Below are 25,351 nucleotides of genomic sequence, written 5' to 3' on the forward strand. Positions count from 1 at the left end.
CTGGGGGGCAGGACGCCTGGGTTCTAGTCCCAGCTCAGGGAGGGACTGCAGCTGGGCAGGGGGTGGGGGCGAGGGCTCACACTGCTGCATGAGGGATGAATGGTGCTAAGGCAAAGAGAGGAAGGGTGCCCCAGTGGGGGCCCGGGCCCCAGGCCCTGCTCTGCAACAGGGTAACCACCCCTCCTCCTCTCCCTTGCCCGGCCTGTAGCCTGGGGGTGGTACTGTGACAATGAAGGCCTGCCGCAGGGCTGGGAGAGGTGAGCGGCAGGGTCCTGGGCCAGAGCCACGCCAAGGGGCCGAGATCTCCACGGAGAGAGAACAGGGCTCAGGGCCCCCGCGGGCTTCTTACCAAGGTGCACTGAAGCCAGGCCCAGCTGGTCTCCCTGGAGCCGAGCCCTCTCATCCAGCCCTCGGCAGCCATAAGACAGAGACCTGCTCTGTTACGCAGCCCTGCTCCCCGCCGCTAGCATAGGGCCAAGGGCCATGCCCACAGCCTGGCACAGCGCACAGGTGCATGCCCATAGGACAGGAGCTCGGTGCTGCTGCCGGGGGCCTGACAGCCCCAGGACTTTCCACCTCGCCTCAGCTCAAGCCAGCCGGACCCACATGAGTGAATAAGGCAGGTGCTCAGCTCCTGCTGGCTCCAGAAAGGCCTGGGAGCTGCAGCCAGGGATGAGGAGGGGACCTGGAAGGGCCATGGCTAGGGCAGCCCAGCAGGAGGTCGTGGGTCCACCATGAACTGACACAGGGGAAGCGCAGACACATGGAGCTGGAAAGAGCCCAGGGCCCAGCGCAGTGTTCGCTCCACGAGACCAAACCCAGCAAGCTGGCGGGTGAACAGAGACGCCCCCAGAGCAAAGGCCCCAGACTATGCGGAGAGGAGGTACAGCCCGAGCAAGGGCAGTGCGCACTTCCCAACACTGACCCAGAGGGGGCAGCACTAGGGGTGAGGGCAAAAGGTCAGTGTCCACCATGGGCCATTCAGAGACTGACAGGAGATGGGACAGTTACTGTGCCCTCCTGCGAGCAGCGTGCAGGCTGGCTGGAAGCAGGAGACGCGTGAGATCTGTGACCGAAGGGGAAGGGGACATTACGATTTGCAGAGCTACGCTGGAAGGGAAACAGGAGAGCACAGGCACTGCACAGTACGTATGAGCCAACAGCCACAGGGCTGCCGAGAGGCTCAGGCAGCACCAAGCCAGCGTACCGGTGACCCCCAGGCTGCAGAGATGGGAGCAGTGACCCTGCCACGCAGGAAGCCGGGGTGATTCACACTAGTGCATCCTGCTTGTTGGAGAGAATCCACATGGGGGCTGCACCCAGCACACGCCTCCCCCTGAGACAGATGGGCCAGAGGATGGGTGCAGCTCACAGTCCAGAAGCAACCATCAGAGGGTCTTTGTTTCTGTGCTGTCTCCCTGGTTCCAGGGGTCACCATGTGGGCGCTGAGCCAAGCCTCTCTCCCCTCTGGGCAATGAGACCCCCGGGAAGAGACATGCCAAGGGAGAGGGGTTTTATTCAGTCATTACAAAGCTCAAAAATAAACTCGTACAAAATAGAAATAAAAATCCAGACTGGCGGCAGGTCCAGACTCCTGCCACCCGCTCCTTGCAAGGTCACTAACAACCCCCCAGATACAGGCCATCTCCCTTCCTCGGCACCCCAGGAGAGGCTCTGCCCCGCCCGGGAAGCCTGCACACGTCACTGGCTGCAGGAGCTTGGCGGCAACTCCCAGCTTTATCAGAGGCACCTGCAGGCGGCTAAACGCAGCATGAAACCCCTGCATGAAACTGCAGGTTGTCCCCAGTAACCCTAACGCCATGTTCCCTGGGGGAACACGGGGGGGAGGATTAACCCCTTTGGGCCTGGAACTGCCTCGTGTGGCTATAAAATTCACTTGTACACAGCAGTGGAAGTAACAGTCTGCAGGGGACCAAGAGTGATATCAGCCGTGTCCATATTCTGTCGATCTCGAGTGCAGACTCCTGGCCTAGGGAGGCACCAAACACACAGAGCCTGTAAGCTCGCGGGTAAGGGTCCTTAGCAGAAGTGCACGGCACATGCAGTACCAGGGCAGCCGGACTGCGAGGGAGGAGATGTTTGCAGGATGAGGAGAGCAGGGGAAAGAGCTGGGCCGGCAGACACTGGAGCAGTCTCTGGTTAGCCTCTGCGGCAGCACGGTCACATGGGGTAGTTCAGAACAACATCCTGCTTGGCCAGCTCCAGCAACATAGGGTCGTCGAAGAACTTGCTGATGCTCACGTCCTCGCTCAAGCCCTGCGGACGGAGAAGCAGCAGCATGAGCTGGAGAGGTAAGAGCCAGCAGAGCTCCCAGAGATCCGAGCAGCCCACCCTGGCGCGTTCAAAGCCCTGCTGAAAGACACCCTGGGAAACAGCACAGCCAGAGCACTAGCCCATTCCAGCCCCAGTGCAAGGGGATGGCTCCGTGTGTCAGGCGGCGTACGGAGTCCAAAGCACAGCTGTGGGCGAGGGGCACGTTGGGCCCTGGGAACTGTGCAGATAGGGGAGAAGAATCGCAGAGTGGGCGAGGCTGCTGCTGGCCTTACCTTTCTGCGCCTGGTCTTGATCATGAACTCTCTGGCCAGGTGAGGTGCTGGCTGGGGCTCCAAGGGCCGGATGACGATACTCTTGTCCAAGGGGTCTCCAGGCACTATCTGAAACACGGGCCAGAAAGTCAGCATGGGAGAGAAGAGCCACTGAAGGATCCTGGGAGCTACCCTCAACTAGAGCAAACCCTCGTAAATCCGAGTCCTGGCGACTCTGCAGTCACTGCTGCTGACAGCCAGTCTGCCCGCTCTCCGTGTGGGGCTAGGAAACTTAGTCTGCCACAGCATCACTAACTGTGCCTATGGCACAAGGGCACCCTGGCACAGACCTGTTTACACCGTGTGCAACTGGGTATCGCAGCAACACAGCTGCAGGCCTGCTCAGTTATTGCCACCAACCGTCCCTGACGGGTTAATCCTGGCTACGTCCAACCTCTTTCGGTTTGAGCATGTTACCACGGTGCCAGGCAGTGGAGAAGAGGGGTTTGCAGAACGCAGTAAGGGCTAGTCTACACGGGCAATGCTAAAGCGCTGCCAGCGCTCTAAAAAACCCACCTCCACGAGGGGCGCGGCTCCCAGCGCTGGGGCACTGTCTACACTGGCGCTTTACAGCTGAAACTTGCAGCGCTCAGCGGAGTGTTTTTCCACCCCCGAGCGAGAAAGCTGCAGCGCTGTTAATTGCCAGTGTAGACAAGCCCCAAGCTGTGTATTGGTTCAAAGCGTCACAATCAGCTTTAGGAAGGTACACGCGGGCCGATTTGTTGCCAGTCAAAACCAGGAAGGGTTTCGTTTTCTGAAACACAAGGTGTGTAACCCGTCTCACAAGCGTGGAGGCCAGATCCTGAGCCTAGACCCCAGGACCTCTGGAACGTGCATGCCAACCATCAAAGGAATTTACTCATCGCCGCAGATACGGCCGCCTGCTGGCAGCTCCCACTTGACTGGAGGTGCTGGCTCCGGGCTCATTCTAATGGGAACGTCCAGGCTAAGGAATTACAGTCCAGCCTAGTCGTTCAATGTCTGAGGTGCCCGATAGCAGGGAGCTATTGCCTGCTCCTGCCGAGGGAGGACTTGCTTGACTAGTCTCTTGCAGCCCAGCAGGCCCAGGTTTAGGCATCTCTACCATGCCAGTACGGTCGGAGGCCCACAGCTCAGCCGGCACTTTCACAGAGTAGAGAGGCATTGAAACAAGTTCTTTAATAGGTAACGGCTGAGGCGGAGCCTGTGGGCTCAAGGGCCCTGCACTGCAGAAACCTGGATCCCAGGTCCTGGCCCTGGTTTCTTGCTCCCCGAGTTGAAGGGCTGGGAGTGCCATTGAGGCAGCTTCCTCTGTCACTAATGAAGGACCCATTCGTGCCCACTAAGCAGCGGTGAAAGGGATCCCATCCAGACCACCTCATCCAGGGGGAAGCTGCAGCATGGATCCTCCTGGCCTGAGGCCTGGGACCAGTCATCTGGCTAGCAGCAGTAAATTTACAGCTAACATACAAACGGGACAGGAGCAGAGGCTCCTCCCAACCCCAGCCTGCAATCATCCATTCCCTTTGCTCGTGGTACCCAGCGAGGCTGGTGGGGCACAGGCCTTGAACCCAAAATGCCCCCCCACGCGGCTGCAGACGGTGGAGACGCTCACCTGCCAATGGTGGAAGACGGACAGAGAGAAAGCCTGTCCCTGCGTGTGAGTCCTCAAGTCAGTCTCAAACCCAAATGAGTCAATGGCTGGGATAAAGGCTTTGATGGTGTAAAGCGGGGAGCCTGGGATTGGAGCGTCCTGAGTCACATGACCTCTGGCGAAGAGTCACAAAGAATTAACCCTCCCACATCTGTTAAAACATCCCCTTGACATCACCTCTGTTCACCCCTCCACTGTCAGCACTGCAGGAGAGAACCACACACACAAAGGACCGAGTCTGATCTCTAACACCCCCTATGGCTGCAGTGGGGGCTCCCCGAGACACCCTCCCTCCGGCATTGGGGGGCAGTCGAGACCCGCCAGTGAAGGTTTCATGCAATGCCACTGGAAAACTAACACCGTGACTGCACGTATTGCAGCTCTGATTTCCTCACGTGGCCTGCAATGCCAAGGGGACATTGCTTCCGGGCAGAGTCACCACCTCGCAAACACACACACGAGGGCATCCCGCAGAGCCATGGTCTCCCTGCAGCTTACCTCCGCCGGGCCAGCACAGTGTACACTGCAGACACACAATCAGCAGGGGCCTGGACCTCCACAAAGTAGTACGGTTCCATCAGCCGAGGAGTGGCCTGGGAAAAGGAATGGGAAATTAGACGCCAGGCACACACCGAGCCCAGGCCCCAGGTGTTCCTACCGGCCAGGAGGCAGCACAGGTGTGTGAACAGGACACGGTCAGCACTGTGGGCACATAAGGGAAGGACCAAGTGATCCTGACCCCGCTGGCCAGGCTCCTGACCTGCTAAACGCCTTGCAGCAGATAAACAGAACGTTGTGCAGCTGCAGCGGGCGTCTGATGTGTTCTACGACCATCCCAGAGCAAACCCGCAGAGGGAGGATCCCTCGTCTTGGCTCAAAGCATCCAAGCTCAGAAGGCCAAACACAGTCATGGACCTGGAATGACACTGCTATTGCTGTGCCTGCCTCCTTCTCTGGGGACTGGGGAGATTAATCGATGACTGAGCTGATTTAGGCTGTAAATGTCTCAGGGCAGGAATTCACCACGCACCTCCGCGGTACTTACCGCCCACCCACCCAAACCCCCCAGTTCCACACGGCCCCCGAAGGAGACAGAAGCTGTGTTAGGCCCCGGCCTCACTATGCGCAGCACAGTCCTTACCATGAGGAAGGCGGAGTACACAACCCTCCTCGCTGTTGGGATAATCTGCCCTCCTCCCCGGTGCAGCGGCTCCTGAGCGATCACGGCATCCAGGATCTTAAACTTCACGTTGCGGATCACTGGGCGTGGGAAGGAAGAGAGCAGGGAGTGACTGACGCCGTGGCTGGAGGCAGTCCCATTAGGAACGGACGGTTAACCCTTCCGCAGAGACCAGCCCAAACCGCCTAGTCCGGGACCATCACGCCCAGCGCAGACACGCAGCTGGGGTGCACAGGAACAGGAGAAAGGCCAGAAAGGCCCACTGTGATCATCTCGTCTGACTTCCTGTGGAACCCAGGCCACAGAACGTCTCTGTTCGAACTAGAGCCCACGTTGTAGGAAAACATCCAGTCTTGATTTAAAAGTATCCAGTGATGAAGAATCATTATTTCTAGTGTAAATTTGTCTAGCTTCAACTTCCAGCCATTGGATCTTGTTACACCTTTGTCTGCTGGACTGATAATGGAGTCTTCAAAGTTTTGTTCCCCATGTAGGTACTTATAGATAAGGCTGCGAGTTTGTCACGGATTCCGTGACTTTCTGTGACCTCTGCAGCCCTCTCCCCTCCCCCACCCCCAAGCAGCTGCAGGAGTTTGGGTGGGGGGCTCAGGACTGGAGCACAGGAGGGGGTGAGGACTCTGGATGGCACTTACCTTGGGGGGTTCCCTGGAAGCAGCGTCATCCCTCGTCTCCGAGGGGGAGGCAGGCCAGGGGGCTCTGTGCGCTGCCTACACCTGCAGGCACTGTCCTCGCAGCTCCCATTGGCCATGGTTCCCGGCCAATGGGAGCTGCGGAGCTGGCGCTCAGGGAGGAGGGAACGTGTAGAGCTGCATGGCCACGCCTCTGCCTAGGAATGTCGCCGCTTCCGGGAAGGCGCGGAGCTGGGTAGGGAGCCTGCCAGCCCCGCCCCCATCCCCCCAGCACCAGCGTTGGTCCCGGGCTGCGCGCCACCCCACCCTCTCCCCAAGATCTAGTCAGGGGCATACAGTACAAGTCATGGACAGGTCACGGGCCGTGAATTTTTGTTTACTGCCAGTGACCTGTCCATGACTTTTACTAAAAATACCCGTGACTAAAACGTAGCCTTACTTATAGACTGTGATCAAGTCATCCCTTAACCTTCTCCTTGGCCAGCTCTTTTAAAACGCTTGGAGGCAAGTTCTCTGGATCTGCTGATTTAAAAATGTCTAGCTCTCGTACTGCTGTTTAACATCCTCCTTAGTTACGGTTGGAATGGAAAGTATTTCAGCAGCATATGACATCTGATTTTTCCCCAAACACAAAACAGAAATATTTGTGACTTCTGCCTTTTCTGCATTGTCAGACATCTAGTCCAACCTCCTGTATAACAGGCCAGAGAGTTCACCCAGCGAGTCCTGTTTGGACAGCAACACACCTGCTGGTTAAACTAGAGCAGACCTTTTGTCCTGGGGCATATCATAGATAGATAATTTGGCTGCCAAAGGGGAGAAGAATTCATTCTTCTTGTTTTATTATTTGCATCTGCCCGAAGATCTCTTACTTACACTCATCACAGAGGGGTCCTTCCCTTGTGCCCCACTGGAACCCCTGTACGATGCTGTCCTTCACAGAGCCCAGCAGGGCCTTATCCACCTACACAGAAACAGACACATTACAAATAAGCGATGGTGCATCCAGCTGCAGCAAGGGAAAGAGAGGGACCATTCTCAAGAGTGAATTTTTAGAGGAGTAGCATTGCTTTGCACTTCTGTATTCTTTTCCTTTGACAGAGGGGTACAATAAGGCAGAGAGCTCAGAGCCCACATTTCAAAATTTGGCCCCTCGATCCATAAATCAAAGTGGCTTGACTTATGTGGGTGCTAAGCAACAGGGCACTTAAGCCACAAGTGGCTGGGCCCAAAGTCAAGGCAAGTCAGTGACAAAGCTGGGACTAACTAGCCCATAGATGCCCTGACTGCTAGCCCCTGTTCTAACCAGTAAGACAGCTCTCTTGCAAAATTACAGCTCCAGACCCCTCCTGCCAGGGCCCGGGGAAAACATGTCGCCTCTGAACACCGGGGTGAACAAAGTTGCCCCAAGTCATTGCAGTGTGACTGTGCTCCTTCCTTTCCCAGGGCTGCCGTTCCTCACCTCCGAGGGCAGCGTGTCATCTACCAGAATGTTTGGGCCAGTAGCGTCTGGCCCAAAGGCCCAGATGGAGCGGGCAGCCAGCAAATCCCAGTCATACTTGGTCTGGAAGAACTCGCCCAGCTTCTTCCTGGTGGGAAGGGAACAGATGGAAAACGTTAGACAGCCCAGTTCCTGGCTCAGCGGGGAGAGACATGCAGGCACAAAGCAGCCTCACAGCTCCTCCTGCTCGTAGGGCGGCTCTACATTACAGTTAGGTCAACGTAAGGCAGCTGCAGTCTTGCTCCCGCCGACGTAAGTGCTCTACCACACTGACATCATAACTCCACCTCCACCAGGGGCAAAAGGCTTATGTTGGTGTAGGATACTCGGTACCAGCTGTGAAATTGACGAGAAGGACCCCACTCCCCTGGAAAGATGGGAGGCTGGACCCTGCACCTGGCTGGGAGCCAGGGCGAGAAGTCGGGGCGGCCCTGCCCGCTCCCTGCATGGAGCCTGACAGCCTTGTCAATTGAGCCCTGAAATTGACAAGACTGCCCAGATCCCTGGGGGAGAAGCCAGCTCCTGGAGGAGAACCGGAGTGGAGAAGCCTCAGACGGTTTCCCCCTGTTCCCAGCGGGGAATGGGTAGGGGAGAAGCCCTAGGTGGCTTCCCCCGCTCCCTGAGGGGAACGGAGAGTGGGGAGAGTGGGTAGCCGACCAGAAGTCTGTGGGGCAGCCGGGCTCCTGGCAGGGAGCTGCTAGTGGAGCTAAGAGACGGGGCTCTCAGCTCCACAGACTGCCCCTTTTAGGTTGGTGGAAGCGCTCCTGGCGAGGCCGCGCACCACTGACCCAAGGAGGAGTGTGGCACGTGCCACCACAGGAATTACTGTGGTGGCTATAAGCTGACTTAGGTGTGTAGTGTAGACATAGGCTTAGCCTCAGGGTGACCCACGGACTGGCCGGGTAGCACATTTAGAGACACCATCCCTATTAGGTTCCTCTTCCTCAGGGTTCTACACTGATGTTGTGTGACTTCCAGAGCTGTACATTTCCCTCCAGTTCTTCCCCAGCTACTGCCCTCTCACACATACAAAGCCTCTGCTCTCCCCAAATTAGCCAGACCTGTTCCAGGTGATCTGGACCACCTCGTTCTCAATGTCCTCCGCGAGCCCCTTCTCCAGTGGCTCAGCAATCATTGTGATCTTGTTCCTGTGCAGAAAGAGACAATGCCAATCAGCTAGTAGCAGAGATGGGAGCTTTCCCAGAGGGCAATCTGCACAGTTAGCAGCAACAGACTGAAATGAAAGGGGATGAGGAACCCAGAGAAAGTTACAATGGAAAAATATGTTCCCCTCTTGTTCTGTGGGAAACCACTGTGTTCTTACAACAGCTGCGTGCACCTGGGACGTGTGTGGCTGGGAGATAGAGCCAGCCACACACACACGCCTCAGTTTACTGCCTGTTTATATTTCTAGGACTGACTCGCTCACAGCTCTTGGAAAGCCAGGAGACTCAGAGTCCTGCCGTGGGAATGGCAGAACCTGGAGTTCAGCAGCCAGAGGGTTTGCAGATGACGACGTGCAGTGGAATGTGATTAGAATGAGCCCCGGACACTGGGAAGCAGTCCTTTTAACCAGCACGTGTCAAAATGGAAAGTCCAGGTCACAGAAACTCCTAGCAGGTCCCTTCCTGAGGCTGGTGTAGGACTGTGCCCTCTTGTACACTACAGAGTGCTGGAAACAGGGGTTGCCAGACCAGATCACATGCAAGGTCTATCTAGCCCAGTACCCTAATGTGGGATAATGTGTCTCTTCCCCCCTCCTCCTAACCACACCAGAGACTGGCTTCAGTCCAGGGGAAGGGATCCCACTGTCTCCCATGGGGACACCATTTCAGAGTTGGACTATCAGGTCACTAAGCCATACTTCTTATTGGGTGTCTCAGCAAAACACTTCAGGGAGGAAGTTTCCACAACAGTCTCGCAGAACGTCACAACCGGATCAGCAACCTTTAAAAACAACAACAGCAGCAGTTTGTGTCTTTTCTTTGAACTTTTCAACTTCACAAACACACTTTACACAGGGACTGTCTGAAACCTTTTAAACCTCCCATTGTTACCAGCAATGCCTGAGATCACTAGAATCAAAAGCAACGAGAGAAAAATCAGGGGCCTGTTTTGTTCAATGTTTCCTTTGGGCAACTGGCAGCACTGGGTGTCGAGTCCGTGTCCCCACTTCTCTCAGCTAGTTGGGCTGCCCTGGACAGATGTGGGTCATTGTGGGTCTTTCACAGCAGCAACGGAGAGAAAAACATTTAAAAACCAAGGAAGTTTGACCGTGAGGCCACAAGGGGCTCTGGGCAGGGGTAGCTCTGAAAACAGTTCTCAGGGATTGAAACTGACTGAATTTCAACTTGACAGTGTCTCTTTAAGGCACCTGGATCCAGGAGAGTGGCTCCCTAGGTTATACTCTGAGCCCCATGCACTCTGCAGCACCATGGGACCAAATTCTTCAGCAAACACCCCTAATGTGAATGTATTGCAGCTCCATGAAATATTCTTCGGTCCCACTCCTCCCCTCCCCAAACACCTGCCCCCAACTGGGCCTCAGGGCTGAAAGTGCTGTGACCTACTATGCAGTGGGGATTGTTTCCAGCAATGGCTATTTCTAACAATGGATTTTTTCTCTGTGTTCTCCAGGCAGCCCAGCTCTGTGGGCCTCAGTTGTCATGGTGTCATCTGGGCAGCCTGGCTCAGAATGGCCGTTCCCCCACATACGTCAGAGGAAAGGGGAGCTTGTCGTGAGCTTAGGTGGTTCCTGTCAGTTCTCAGGCCTTGGTTACTGGCTGTTCTACAGGCAGCATAGCTGCCCAGCCTACACTTTACTGCTCTGCAGCTCCCACTCCGTGGAACAGAAGCTCGAGAGCTGCAGTAGGTCTCGGCAGGAAACAAAACGCCGGGTGCCTGCATCCGGCGAAATGGTAACTTCTGCAGTAAAAATGCTGGATTCTACGGCATCTTGGAAAAACACCAAACAGCCAAGCTCAGGAGCTGTGGAGATGACAGGATCTAGGCTGTTCACCCCTCTCTGAGCCAGCCACTGAGGCTCTCTGCAGACTCAGACCTGCACTGGTTACACTCTGTTCAGGTTTTCAAAGTTATCTTTGCAGCCGTAAGAGCGAGAAGCTCAAATTTAAAAACATGGAGCTGAGATTCTGAGGCACGATTCTGTGCCAATAGACGCACAGGGCCCTGGCTGTCCTGGAGGGATGCATTTGCTTTCTTTGCTATTAAGAAATAAAGGGAAACTTCTCCCCATCTCCCTGCAACCCCTGGAAAGGGAATAACAATTCTTCGCCCTTCTCTAGTGCCTGTCATCTGAGGATCTCAGACATCCGAAACCTCACCCCTCCTGCGAGGTACGCACGTATGTCTCACAGAGGGATAAAGCGAAGCCTGCAACAGAAGGTAAGTGGCGAGTCCGAGGTCAGACAGCAAGTCAATGGCAGAGGTAGGAATAGCACCGCGAAGTCTCAGCCGTCTCTCTACACCTCAGGGGCTGCAGTCATAAGACCCTGTGGCGCAACGGGCCTGGGGCAGCAGCTGATTGCCACACTCCCAAGGGGGAGGAGGTCCCGTTTTATGTACCCTCAGTAATGACGACAGGAAAGGCTCGTTTCGCTTCCTCACCTTGATATCAATCTCCGAATACATCTTCCGTAAGTCATGCATCACACAGTCCAGGTACAGCTCCCCTGTCCCCAGGATCACGTGCTCCCCAGATTCTTCCACCTGAAACACCAGAACAGATGCCCCAAGCTACAGCACGGCATTCCTTCTGACCTAGCCCCTTCTAGCCTTGTCCACAAGGCCAAGGGAAATGTATTATAGTCAGAGAACCTAGAGGGAAAGTTCCAGGCTCCTGAGTCTAATCAACAAGGCAAGTGGGGCCAGCTCCTGGCTTGCTGAGAAGGAAGACCAGCCCCAGTCCTAGGTTCCCAGCAAGGGACACTGCAGGACATGCTGCAGAACCGTTTGGCTGTGAGGGAGCACCCAGTTACTCCGCTCCCAGCCTCTTCTTGCTGGAGATACAGGCTCTGTGGGAAACCTGTACCTTTGCCAGGCCTAACCCCTCCCAGCAAAAGATGCTCTAGGGCAGTGGTCTCCAAACTTTTTTGATCGCGCACCCCTATCAGTAAAAAATTTTTGAGCACGGACCCCCTGCCGCGCCGGCTCTACCATTTTTGCCAAAGCAAAAAAAAAAAAAAAAAAAAAAGCCGCTCAGACTCCCGCCCGAACTGCCGAAGCAAAAAAAAAGCGCTCCTCCTGCCACGCACCCCCAAGGATCCTCTTGCGCACCCCCTAGGGTGTGCACACCCCACTTTGGAGACCACTGCTCAAGAGGTGAACCCTACATCATTCCCTAGGAGAATCAAGCTCGGCTAGTCCATGCAGACTAACAGCAAGTGGGTTTCAGGGGAGAGAATGGCAAAGCCAAAACTGGGCTGGTTTTGAACATGTAAAGTGTTAACTGAAGATAGCACAAGGGGGCCCAAAGAGCAGCACAGCCGGGGGCACCTGGATCAGCCTCGCCTCAGCCACACACCTTGGTGGTGAGCGACGGGTAGCTCTTGTTGACTTTCCGCAGGCCATCCAACATTTTAGGGAGCTCCGAAGGGTTGACTGGCTCCACGGCTATTTTGATGACAGACGTGGTGTTGAACTTCAATGGACGGAAGATCTGAGCCTGAAACCAAATCAGAACAATCAGTAAGATTCTGGTGACAAGGGAAATCTCTGCTTTGTAGGACGACCACCCCTTGGAGCCTGGAGTCAGCCACAGGACATGCCCATCATTGCTGGGACAGCACCATGAGCAAGTGCAGGCTAGTAGGAGCCCAGCTGCATCCCCTGCATTCATAGTGGGGTTTGTTGTATTGACAGACACAGCCAGGCACCCTGAAGACTGACAATCCACAATGGGGCTGCCTTGCTCATGGGAGAAAGTAACATTCTGGTTGGAGGAAATCGCTGCCCCCCAAGCTGACCATCCTAGACCGCCAGCACGTCTGTCGCCCCTTGACACTCCCCTACTCAGAACGATGCTGAGTCACACACGGTACCTCCTCATTGCCTCTAGGCTCTGTGATGGTTGCAGTCTTCACAATGGGCTGGTCCACCCCCTCTATTAGGATCCAGTTGCCGGCAGGGACTCGGTTCACCTCTATGTGGTATCTGAAATACAGAATGGGATAGCACACCCATTAGTCACCGCTGTCCACACCTCCACGGCCCCTCATAATGCTGTCCGGCTCTGTTCATCTGCCCTCATCAAATCGCAACCTCTCGCCCCCTGGTTCTCAGACAAACGCGTCTGCACCTTCTTCCATGCTGCCTGCTCCCTGTGGAACGCTCCTGTGCTGAGCGGGAGACTGGCTGCACTCCTCTCCTGCTGCAACTCCAAGCACGCAGACAAAGGCCCCAACAAGGTTCTAAATGGGTGCTTATGTCTATGGCCAGATTAACCCATCACTGGGACCTAGCCTAGGCAAACATACACTTCTCCTGGCCCAGAGGGGATGGGGAAGGGCTGGAGAGTCAGTGTGCCCCACACTCACCTTGCAGTGGCAGCTCCTGTCCTGCAGGGGGGTGGGCCTGGCTCCCTGCTTCAGGTGTCACAACCTCTTGTATGGGGGTCGCAGCACCACTCGGGTTTGGCCAGCCCTTCAAACCTGAGTGATGCTGCGACCAACGCTGGGCCCAGCCCCACAGGATAGGAGCCCCCTACATGCTCGGTCTCCAACCCTCCCGCACCCCACCAGGGCCACCTCTATGCACCGGGCCAGGATTAGCCTCGTGGTGCTGGGGTGGAAGGTGCATATTTGTGATGATGGATCACAAAAAAGGTAGCATGCAGTTGGCGGGTCACTTAGTCAAAAGTTTGGGACCCACTGATCTATCGGATAATGGGAAAAGAAAATGCAAACACATCCATAGCTGTGCTGATCATATCCCTCTCTGCACCCTTTGAATGTCACTTATCCTCTCCCATTGTAAGATCTTTGGGGCTCAACGGGCATTTTGGATCAATTTCATAAACTCAACGGAGCCCCAATCCAGTCCGTCAATCTGGGACTTTTCCCCGCACTAAATGCACCCCTCCCCGCCTCCAAAGCCCCAAGCTTTTCTCCTGCACACTGCAGCATCAAGAACAGCAGCAGTGAGTGGGAACTCCTCTCCCAGATTGCCAAGGTTTGTCCTCTTCACTGATCCCCTGGTACCTTGCCACCGAGATCCAGAGCCGTCCCACAGTGCAGATCTGGGAATCCTCTTCATCCTCCAACGTGTAGTTTTCTCCCAGTACCTTCACGGGCTGCCCTGCATGGATGGTCCCACTCAGCACCCTGCCAAAGGCGTGGAACTGGACCCCGTCGTCTGTGCTGTACATTTTCGTGGTGTGACACATTAGTGGACCCTTCCCCCCCAAAAAGAAAGCAAAGTAAGTCACTCCCAAGACATACACTCACAAAGCAGTGATTAGACCCACGTGGGATTATCAGGAACTCTGTCTGAAAATCCACGAGGAACAGTTTTTGGGTCCTCAATTTTCTTCCTCTGCCTGGAATTCCCTCCCCATTGGCCAGACCCCTTGAAAGAGCATGGTTACGTGCATTTCTCCGGTGAATACTGAGGCAGATTGGTGCTTTCCTCATGCAGACACCACCATGGAAGCCTGTAGCCGTGCTACCTCACAATACGATCCCTGACATCGCAAACTGAGAAGTTTGGGCCAGGCCTCTACCTGGATGGACCACTTTAGAAAGGGGGGTTGGAGAGAAGAATGCCATTGCTGAACTGCCAAGTCACGCCTTAGCCTAAGACCCAGTGCTAGAATTTCTGTGCTGCTGGAGGTCCCATATTTCAGATGAGACACAAAACCCAGGTCATGCCTGGGTCGCATGACAGTTTGCACTGGTAAAACTCTGCTTGGGTAATTAATTTTCACTAGTTACACAGACCTTAACCGGGGTACGGCACTCTGTCTCTCTCTCAGCAGTTTAAAGGCGATGATATACTATTTACAGGTCAATTCTTCACTTTCCTTCCTAAGCTGCTGTCTAGCATTGGTGGGACTGTTAAACAGCTGCCGAGTGCCACCCCAGAGGAAACTACATTTGAAGAAGTGATCCCTTTAGTACAAAAGACAATATAAAGGCAGATACTCTGCTCAGGCTAGCTCAAACCAATTTTTCAGGTCAAATTTTCATGCAGAGAATCCACCTTCATCTAAAATGGCAAAATAATTGTCCACAAAAGGTCCCTAACATCCAGCCATCACAGTGCAGTTCTCAACTGCTGGGAAGTTCTGCCCAAATCTCTGCCTTTCCCTGCACATTCTCCAAGAATCCTCTCTCTCTACGGCTGCCCTGGCAGGTTGCTGAATTTCTCAGAGTGGAGAGATTTGCTTCAGTAGCAGAGGAGAGATTGTGAAATGCTGCTGGATGCCTCTCTAGGAGGCGGCTGCCTTGCCGACCCCAGGGAAGGAGGACTTCTCTGCTACCCCATGCTGCTTTTGGAGATGTAATGGTAAGTGAAAGGGGTCCTTACATCAGGGTCACACTCGCTCATGGCCTCCCCCAGGTCTGAGTCGACGCCGCCGGTGTAGGTGTGCTCGATTTTGGTCTTGGCTCCCACCTTTGGGGAGGGAATGTGCTGCACACACATGTCCACAAAGCCTAGGAGAGCAGAGCTTCATGAGAATGCTGCTAAGTGGAGGAATCCAGAGTTTAGCACTGAGGGGGCTTGAATAAAACACAACATCTTTAACCCGGAGGACTAGTCAGTCTACAGTCCTGGGTGACACAACTCACTTGGGAGCGGACAGCTTATACTGGAACTGCCAACAGGACACACTGTGCTGCTGGCGAAGGATCAGTGAACCTCCACAGGAAGCCAGCCCTACTGGTTTTTCACTGCACATTGAGGCATTCAGGGGCAGCCTTTCAGGAGAACACGCTAAAGGCAGAGTTGAGGGCATGTGTGCGCAAATGAATTACTTTCAGGGACTTCCTGGCATATTGTACCCAGTGCAAATCAATGTCATGTACAACGTATGGCCTGGAAACTATACCAGAGCTTCTGGGCACCTAAGTCCCACTTCCTCCAAAGGGGAAAGTCGGTCAACTGAGTTTAGATGCAAAGGCCAAGACCTTTAAAAACTAGAAACCGACAATTCAGCTCTAAATTCAAACATAGGCACCGAAATAAGCAGCCTGACTGGTGGAGCAATGGACACCACCAGCACCAACTGAGAAGTGAGGGGAACCTGCAACGTGGGGACATCACCACTGAAAACGGAGCCCTAATGCTCTGCCAACAGCAGGTTAAACTGGCACCTGGGGCATCCAGCTACCCGCCCAGAGTGCTGGCAAGAGCACTGCACAGCTACACGAGCCCAGCAGCTAGGGCAAGGGAGAAACAGGACTTACCTGTGAACTCCCCAAAGAACTTCTTGCAGACAAGCCTTAGCAGGGGTCGAATGTTTAGCTTCAGCTCCTCTTTGGTCAGGTGGATGCCCAGCTCATCCAGAGTGTGGGGGAGGGTGGTGTCCACATCACCAACCACCTGTGGGACGGCACACACCACCACCACAGTTACTGAGAGGTTCACTGCCATTGTCTCCCGGGTGCAGACAATGGTACATCCGAGCCATTCAAATGGCGATGGGCTAGGACATCAGTGTGAAAGGACTGGGGGGCCTGCAGCTAACATCTGGCCTTTTAGCCTGGGAGAGGGGTTCAGATCAGTTTAGTTCCTGCAGTGAAACTGGTTGGGTAGCTTAAAGTTAGTACTTGGTGGTCACTGGGACACATCCCCAAACCAGCGCACCTGGTGCAGGTCCTGCTGAGGAGAGCACCATGAACGGAGGGCGTATTTGGAACGAGGAGCAGAATAGGTGCAGGAGGAGAAGGGGCTGCCCCCTCAGACACAAACATTTGTGACTGTGGCATTTTCCTAACAGGACAGCAGACAGCTGTCATATGTAGCGCCATCTAGTGTTCAGTCTTTAAACACTACAGGCTTCAATTACTTGGTACTGCAGTCACATGAAAGGAAAGGGGAAAGCAAGCGTGTACCTGCGCCAGGATCTTGTACAGGGGCTCTAGGACAAACTCCACAAAGCTCCGCTGGGAACTGCTGGTCGGGGCCTTTTTAGTGAACTTTCGTCTGTGCAGGAAAAGCCAAAAGGAAAGATGTGAATGGAAAATGCTCTGCCACCCAAAAGCACTATGACCTCTGTGATATGTACACTAGCCCCTGCGTGCCTGGATATTCATATTTCCCCCTTCCTTTCCTGGTCCTTACGCAGAGTGTAAGATCTGCAGGGCAGGGAATCTGACCTGACCTGTCCCGGGGAGCTCTGTGCACTCCTATGGAGCTATACACATTATTCAAAAAAAGGGACCCCAATGAACCCTCATGGGCATTTAGTAGGAACTGGTGGTCCCTAGGAATTGAACCTGCAACCCATCCAAGGTACCCACAACCACTCAGAAAAACAGGAAATCGAGCCACATGCCATCCCGCATCCCCCTCCAAAATCCCGGGGAGCTAGAGCAGGCATGTCTATGCCCCAGGGTAAGCCCAGCAATGACAGCTAGCGATGCCTGTGGAGGAACATGAGCGCTCTGCCACCAACTGGCAGGACACACAGCAATGTGGATTCACACCTAGTAGAGGAGAGGCTCAACTCAGCCTCTTCCAACTCCTCTGTGGTTCTACAGGATGGGGGGGAGGGCAAGAGATGCTGCTTGGACAGTAAGAAAGCTGGTGAACAAAGATCACTAAAAACACTACGTACGTCTTGGGGTTGAAGTAGATGTCACCCCAAAGCCGCTTTGCAAACTCCTGGTAATTGATGTCTCCTACAAGGGAATAAAGAAATAACCTCGGCGATCACCCGATGAAATACCTCTCTCCACTCATGGGGTCATGTTTTCTTTGTCAATGGTCACGGGAGTTCAGAGCTGCAGAAGGGCACTGGCTCGACAGCTCTGGAGGCTGAACTTCAGGCAGCTGCAGCGCGAGATGCCCTGACACCAACCCTCAGCAGGAAAACCATGCAGGGGTGAGAAGGGAGTGCGGGGTCTGTGGCCTGACTGCTGACAAGGGGATCAGTCAGGGCCCAGGGCGTGCGTTCAGTTCCAAGGGACACTGGAACTCTCTCAGAAAAATGATGACTGAAAAGAGCCGACCAGCTGGATCCACTCGCTCTCCAACTGACTTAACGTCTCATGCTAAGCACTGGAGGGCAGCTGGCATAGCATGATCTCCACCTCCCGCCCAGGCTCATTGCAATATTTTCTGCCTAGGAGCATCTCTCAGCATCCCCTCTCCCTCACTTCCCTAGCTTTTAGATCTTAAATCCACACATGAATATCCCTCCTCAAATGCCCCGGGAATAGGCGGGACTGTAGCTCTAGATTTCACGTCATGCTGAGTTTACAAGTGATAAGACATCAGCACCCACTCACACCACTTCCACTAAGAGGACAGTCCATTAGCGTGCCTGACCAACCGCTGCCCGCATGTTAAATTAGCCTGAGAGTCGGGAAAACCTCAGGCCGGGCACCAAAGGATGCCATAATGAAAGAGGATCTTGTTTATTCCATCTTATGGTGCATGAGAGCATCAGCCCCCTGATCTCTGAACAAAGGCTGCTTTTCATGCCCCCCCAAAGTTGGGCCAGCTGCCTGGCAGCACCTCCTAGATCCCAACTTCACCACAACTGCAGCCCCGTGGAACACTGCGAACCGGGGACTCGCCAAGTTCTAGCTGGCCAGGCTAAGCACATGGCTATTCCTTTACTGCCTGCTCTTTCAAACCAGAGACTGCCTCAGGCTGGCATCGAGGGAGCAGAGATGCAAACCACAGCCAGGACAGTTACATAAAAAAGATCCAGGGGACAGCTCGAGGGCAAGACCCCGCAGGGCCAAGCTTCCGCCTCCATACAGCTGAGTCTCAAATCCGGAGAACAGGGCTTTCCTCAGGGCAATGCTGAAAGATTCTTAACCCTTTCAGCTCTGAACCATTTTGTTACCCCATGCAGAGTGCAGCACGTACGCAAGCGTTTATCTAGAACAGCGACAGTGGGTTTTCTCCACTATAGACATACGTACCACCCATTCCAATATTTACAAGATAAAGAATTACAGGAGAAAATATTTATCCAGCAATGTTCCTCATCGGGATTCCGGTTTCCTCAACAACCAGAAAGTGGCTGGTGAGAAATACCCCAATTGGGCTCTGCAATAACTCTCAGCTCCCTAAATGTTTCTGAGTGCCTGTGCTAGCATATAAGTGCCTACACGAGCCAGCAGAGACCTGAGTTGCTGTAAGTACTTGAAAGGGCTCCACAGAAATGAATGGGACTTGAGATGTTGATGTGTGCATGGTTTTTGGCTGAGTCTTACCAAACGTGTCTGCATAAATCTTTGCAAAGGAGCCAAGCGTGAAGCAGATGCTGTACTGGGAACTGGAGAAGCAGACGTTCCCCAGAAGAGGGGAGAGGATCAGGTTCTCGTCAGTGGAATACATGCTGAAACAGAGAGAGCTTTTATGTACAGCATAATTCTATAGCGTGATGGAGCAAAGACTGGAGCTATAAACAGAGGAAGACACTGTCAATGAACCTAAACCCAAACCACTGGAGGAACTCTGCACTGCCCACAGGGGCCTACAAGAGGGCTCCAGCACTAAGGAGATGTGTTTTAGGGTTGGTTGGTTGGTTGCCAGAGAGAGAGAGAGAGAGACAGACAGACAGACAGACACACACACACACACACACGTATTTTGCAGTTTAATTAACTATTGTTTTCTCTTTTTAAAACACATCAAACAAATGGAGAAGGAAAAAAACCTTTTGGACAATTGAGGGGAAGAGACCAACAGAGGACAAACAAAGCAGGGATGGAATAAAATGAAAACGTGAATCTGCAAGATGCCACTATCCCAACTGCCAGTGCTGCTCTGTAGGGTGCCTGTTAAAGCAGCGGGCAGTAACACATGGTGTGTATGGAGAGCAGTGAAATACTGCCTTCCTCCCTTCTGCCCTGTTCAGCAAGGGCCCCACGGCACCAGGGGCACAGCCGTACGCAGGGCGGCTTGAGACACAGCACTACTTCACAGGGGATTTAGCAGATTGGGACGCCCAAGTCCCACTACCTTTTAATGGAAATTGGACACTCAAATCCCTTGGTCAGCTTTGAAAAAATCTCAGCCCAGTCTCTAAAAAATTATCTAGGGCTTCATACCATTTTGAGGACATCCACCATGGGACAGGCTGGCCCTGTCAAAACACCAGAGAAGGGGAAGGGGAAGGGCCAGGCCCCCCCGCACCAAAAAATTACATGCACACACTGTAGAAGAGTGAAGTCCTTTCCACCAAATGTGTGTTAAGTGAACAAATCCATTCCAAGTTACGTGTCTAGTGCATGCACTTGCTATGGGTGGAAACCATTCCATGACATTCGACTGTAATGACTTATACTTTTGATTTTAGCATGAGTGATGCTCAAACACAGACTCCAAGATGGACTAAGTGGGCCAAGGATACCATGCTCCAATGACCACCCCCCACCTCACAGATCTGTACCTGATCAAGCCGTTGACCTCATCTACTATGTGTCGGAGTTTGTAATAGGCATCGGTGGGGGGAAGCTTCAGCTCCAGGATCAGCCGATCTATCTTATTAATGCACACGGTCACTGCCAGCCTCTCCTGCACTGCGTGCTTGATCAGCCTCTCTGTGTTCAGCATAACCTGCGGAAAACAAGGAGCATCACCAGACGAGCTAAAGCCCTTGATAACACGCTACATGGGGCGTGACAGACAAAGCAGTGACCCTTATCCAAGAGGCCAGCAGCCTGTAGAAAAGTCTAAGCTCGGCCACCAGTGACCTGCTAATAATTTGAATTTTAGAAGTATGTGTTTAACCCCACAGCATTCCTTTAAGTCACCCCTTCCAACACCTCTGATATAAATAATCATCTTTATTTCAGATGTGGGGGGAAGTGGAGGTACAAAGTAGTTAAGCGAGTAGTCCAAAGTCACAGTGCATCAGTGTCAGACCTGGAAATAGAACCCAGGAGCCATGACTCTCTGCTTCAATAGCTAGAAAATGCGCCCCTTTCTAAATCAGCCTCCAAAGAGCCCCCTCACTCATGCAAGTGAACTCTACACAGATTGCTTCAGCTAGATTGAAGTCAGGATCAAGGAGGCCAAGAGATTCTGAAATACATCCACAGGGGGTAAAAGAGACTAACACTTACCCCCTCGGCCGCATCAATGAAAAGCACAACTCCGTCTGAAATACGAAGGCCGGCAGTAACCTCATCAGAAAAGTTCACATGGCCTTCAAAACAAAAGCAATCAAAGCTCAGTGATCCCAGTTCACAGAGATCACTCGCTGGAGTGGGGAAAGCTGCCCCGAGCTGTGGGGACCTGTCATTGGTCACAAGCTTGCACTCCAGAGGGCAGGGGTGAGAAGAATGGTGTTCCTTTGCCTTGCAGAAAGCACCTCAGTTAATCTAGCAAGGGCACTGTTGCCAGCATTGTGTATAAGGACCTTCCACACTGTCTAATGCTGATTTTTGAGACTACAGCAGGCTACTAATGTTGTTTTTAACAGTCATCTGTTTGCAACTGTAACTCTATCCCCAAAGCTTTGTGTAAATGCCCGAGGAAAGGTGGTAATTAAAGTAGTAATTTCAGAGCGGTGAATATTGTAATAATATAATAAATAATATATGGAGATATACCTATCTCATAGAACTGGAAGGGACCTTGAAAGGTCATTGAGTCCAGTCCCCTGCCTTCACTAGCAGGACCAAGTACTGTCCCTGACAGTTTTTTTTTTTTTTTTTTTTTGGCCCCAGAGCCCTAAATGGCCCCCTCAAGGATTGAACTCACAACCCAGGCCAATGCTCAAACCACTGAGCTATCCCTCCCCCCAATGAACTAGGTTAAGGAGCAGAGCTGGGCAGTAACCAACATAATCCCTGCAAAACCCTCCTCCCTCTTCTGGCGTCTTCTGTGCTTGTCTCTCCTTGGCTTAGACTGAAAGCTCTTTGGACACAACTGCGGTGTTATTTTGTAATGCGCTGTGTCAGTCTCCAGTCCCCAGCTGTTTTGTAACTCCATACATCAGAAGCAGAAGTGTGGCTCTGGTTAGAGCAGGAATGAATCCATTTCAGTTTCTTGCCCAAATGGGCCATCTATTCAAAAGAGCTCAGTACGTCAGGCACCAAGTTCTTCTGAAAACCTAAGCGTAAGTCTCACAATTGCACTTTGGAAAAATCCGGCTCAAACGTGGGTGCCGAGACCTTGAAAATCTGGCCACACATCTACTTCCCATATATTTAAGTCACCTCTGCTGATGCAGCTCAGACACAAACAAGTTTCATAGGTTCTAAGGCCAACAAGGGACCATTCTGATCATCTTGTCTGACCTCAAAAAAGAGAGAGCGCAATGTTCTCAGTCCTATTAGCCCTGAAGGAACTAGTCCAGCTACGAGAGCATGAGCTGAAGCCTATGCTGCCTTAAGCATCAGAAACAAAAAACTACCAGCTAAATTCCAGCTGCAAAATCCCTCTATAGCTGGTAGTGTTTTCAGAGCAGCCAGCTGGAAGGTCAGATTTGAAGCTCTGTTAGGCTGAAATGGAATCACTAAGATTAAACATGAAACCCCAGGATGTCATCCTTGAAGGGAAACTTTTCAGTGTGTCATTGCACTTTATAAAGTCTGAACTGACTAACTGGTCTGTGAGATTTAAATAGACAGACATTGGATTTGAGAAAATGTAAACTGGTTTGGTGCAAAACCCCATTATGCCCTAGCTCCAAAGCCCCCCTCAGACCCTCCTTTGGTAGACAGTGGTTTATATTTTTAGTATTCCATTCATGTCTATGCACCTTCCTTCAGAAGACCTATAGGTTTTGTGAACTGGGGCCCATTTGTAGAAGCCTTTACTGAAACGTGCATTTCTTACTCACACCAGTAGCACCACTGGCTTTATTGAAACTAACTCACAAGCAGGATTGCCAGGATTAAGCCCACAAATTGTTAGTGTCTGGATTGGCTCAACACACCTGGCGTGTCCATGACGTTGAAGAGAAAGGATTTCCCCTTGGTGTCTGGTAGAACCACAGTCACTGGGGTACTCTTGATGCCAACACCCCTCTGAAAGAAATGAAGTCAGGATTAGCAGATAAATTACAGTGCAACATGACTGGGGGAAGCGGCAGTCAGCCATGGAAAGAGAATTCATCAGACAAGACATAGAAAATCGCCCATCCATCCCAACGTCCCATCTCCTATCATACTGGATTGGGCTGTTGATCCAGACACCCAGTAAACTTGCTCTAGCAGTAGCCAACACCCAGTTCATCCGAGGAGAAATCTCCTGAATACTGTACTCAGCTAACAGTGCAATGCTGTACATGGGAGAATAAATTCCTTCTGCCTCCCTTCTTGCTGCTGTCCCCAGGTCATGCCCTGACACGTGAGCTCTGCCCATAGGCAATGTAAAGAAACAGTGAGGGGATGGAAATACCATGTTCACAGAACAGACCCAGACATGACTCTGCACCAACATGTAATCAGTATGACCCAGGTTTTTTTTTGTTAAATATAACCAAAGACCCCAGTCTAAAGGTTCAAATCCCAGAAAGCCCAAGGTTTATGAAAAATAGAATCTGTTTATTCCGATCTCAGCGAATAACCCCTGCCCTGCGCCTTCCCTTCACAGACTGAACCCACTTGTGCCACTGGGACAGCCTCCAAAATTAAAGAGTTTACGTTTATAACCGTCATCATCATCACGGCAAATCTCCCAGGGACACGGCCTCCTCACGGATCAAACGCCACCTGCATTCTTAAGGAGTCTGTCTGACCTTACTGTGCCACTGAGGCTTTTGGTTACCATGTGATTGCCAAATGCATAGTGGCCTTTCTTGGTACACACACTTCAGCATTCACTGGTCTTCCATCCAAATAATACGTCCATCACCAATTTTACATTTACCTCCAACACGCAGGATATCAAATGGCCCTTTCACAACACTACATTGGCCATGTTAGCCTCAGCATCAGAGAAACTCTTGGCTGTTTCAATTACAAGGACAATTGACCAGATTGCCACAGGTGGTCAGCTTCAGTAGGTTTTTTTATTTAATTAAACGTGACTATTAAGGTTTTATATAGGGAGGCAAGAGTAATGGAAGGAAGATAAGGTTTGGTCTGCTTGTCATTGCCTTAAGCGATAAGATCCCTGGTTTATAGATCAACTGGTGCAGTAAATCAAAACGAACTTTCCTCCCAACATACAGGGCACAAGAGGTCACACTTGGAAGCATTACGAGTGAAGAATTGATTTTTTCATGTCTTTCTGCAGCTTGAGCGCAGTTTGCCGGAGTTAGTGCCTATCTCAAGGTGCACTCACCTCTTGCTCCGTGAACAGTATGTCAGTGTAGCAAAGCTGCAGAAACAGAGACAGTTCTCCGGGTCAGATCATGAAACAAGACGTTTTTATATCAAACATTTTAAAGTCTGAAATAGGAAGCGATGGCTGTTTACATATAAATAACACAGTAAATAAATGGCAGAACTAGGAACAGAACCCAGAAGCCTGGCTTCCAGTTCTCGGCTCTAACCTTTAGATCACATTCTCCCTCATGCACAGAATCTCTCCATTTGAATGTGAGCACCCTCTGCCCTCCCGTCATCCCAAACGATCAGAACGTACTGAGATGCCACTTACATCCTGGTCGTAGCGCTTCCTGATCTCTGGGTGCGTCTGCTCTATCAGGCAATCCACAAAACAAGTCTGAAAGTATCAAAAGGCAAGAAAAAGCAAGGTGACCTTATGGGTGATAAACAGATATAGATGGGCCACCAAATCTTTGCTATTTTAGCCAGAGAGGTGGGAGGGAGCGGAGCTGGTGGCTAATTGTATGTTATTTGAAGTGGAGTCTCAGAGCAATCTCTCAAGGGACTAAAACTATCAGACTAGCGAGTAGCGATAAAGTAACTGACAGATCATTACTACTACTACAGTTTTACTATGGGCCCACTCAGGATGGGGGCCCCACTGTTTGGGCACCAGTACAAACATAAATTGATATAGTCTGAGCCCTGAAGGGCTTCCAATCTAAAACACACAAAAGATGAAGGGTCACGAACAACCCTTAACCAGGGGGTGGGGCTACTCAGGAAGACCAGGGCTTTAAAAAGACTGCTCCTAAGCGACCAGAGAAGCTAGTGAACAGGAGCAGCTAACAGGGGAGTTTTGTGAGGGAGTTTACAGGGGGAGTGTGATGGTGGGGGCGCTACATACCACTTAACATTTCTTAAACTTCTTTAAACTTAAGCTACAAAACATCCCCATATAAAAACAAAACAACAACAAAGGAACCAGCTGCAGAAGTAAAAAGAGAATGCAGGCAGAAGTCCAGCAACAGAGTGGGGGCTACCCAGTTTATTGCACCCAATGCAGCATGTCTGATTACCTGCCCTATGGGCTGGTGGTGTATGTATGCATTTGGTGCAAGGAGCTCCTGGCCCTCAGAGGCCCTATGGGCTGGTGGTGTATGTATGCATTCGGTGCAAGGAGCTCCTGGCCCTCAGAGACTGTGTACGGGTTTTGGAGGCCAAGGTGGCTGAGCTAGAGGAGCTAAGGGAGACAGAGAGGTACATAGATGACGGCCTCTGTGCTGCTGAGGAGGATGAAAGCCTCAGGGATGGAGAACATCCAATTAGAGCAGAAATAAATGATCCCATAGTT

General features: G+C 52.3%; 1 protein-coding gene across 2 annotated transcripts in view; it reads right to left on the reverse strand.

Moving 5' to 3' along the window:
* Positions 1–1,498: 1,498 nt before the first annotated feature.
* Positions 1,499–25,351, reverse strand: part of EFTUD2 (elongation factor Tu GTP binding domain containing 2) — a 40,285-nt gene continuing 16,432 nt past the window's right edge. For both annotated transcript variants that reach the window (XM_065422797.1, XM_065422795.1), the window contains exons 6-28: positions 24,329–24,394; positions 24,011–24,046; positions 22,659–22,749; positions 20,839–20,921; positions 20,163–20,329; positions 18,982–19,106; positions 17,370–17,433; positions 16,645–16,735; positions 15,997–16,132; positions 15,116–15,243; positions 13,789–13,982; positions 12,631–12,742; positions 12,114–12,254; positions 11,198–11,299; positions 9,435–9,517; positions 8,632–8,718; positions 7,532–7,658; positions 6,946–7,033; positions 5,381–5,499; positions 4,738–4,832; positions 4,201–4,354; positions 2,568–2,675; positions 1,499–2,277 (exon numbers count right to left, since the gene is read on the reverse strand). In XM_065422797.1, the coding sequence (XP_065278869.1) occupies positions 2,182–2,277; positions 2,568–2,675; positions 4,201–4,354; positions 4,738–4,832; positions 5,381–5,499; positions 6,946–7,033; positions 7,532–7,658; positions 8,632–8,718; positions 9,435–9,517; positions 11,198–11,299; positions 12,114–12,254; positions 12,631–12,742; positions 13,789–13,982; positions 15,116–15,243; positions 15,997–16,132; positions 16,645–16,735; positions 17,370–17,433; positions 18,982–19,106; positions 20,163–20,329; positions 20,839–20,921; positions 22,659–22,749; positions 24,011–24,046; positions 24,329–24,394 (2,493 nt within the window). In that variant the 3' untranslated portion in view covers positions 1,499–2,181. The remainder of the gene's footprint in view (positions 2,278–2,567; positions 2,676–4,200; positions 4,355–4,737; positions 4,833–5,380; positions 5,500–6,945; positions 7,034–7,531; positions 7,659–8,631; positions 8,719–9,434; positions 9,518–11,197; positions 11,300–12,113; positions 12,255–12,630; positions 12,743–13,788; positions 13,983–15,115; positions 15,244–15,996; positions 16,133–16,644; positions 16,736–17,369; positions 17,434–18,981; positions 19,107–20,162; positions 20,330–20,838; positions 20,922–22,658; positions 22,750–24,010; positions 24,047–24,328; positions 24,395–25,351) is intronic.

The sequence above is a fragment of the Emys orbicularis genome, chromosome 25, assembly GCF_028017835.1.
Source record: "Emys orbicularis isolate rEmyOrb1 chromosome 25, rEmyOrb1.hap1, whole genome shotgun sequence".
Classification (NCBI taxonomy): Eukaryota; Metazoa; Chordata; order Testudines; family Emydidae; genus Emys; species Emys orbicularis.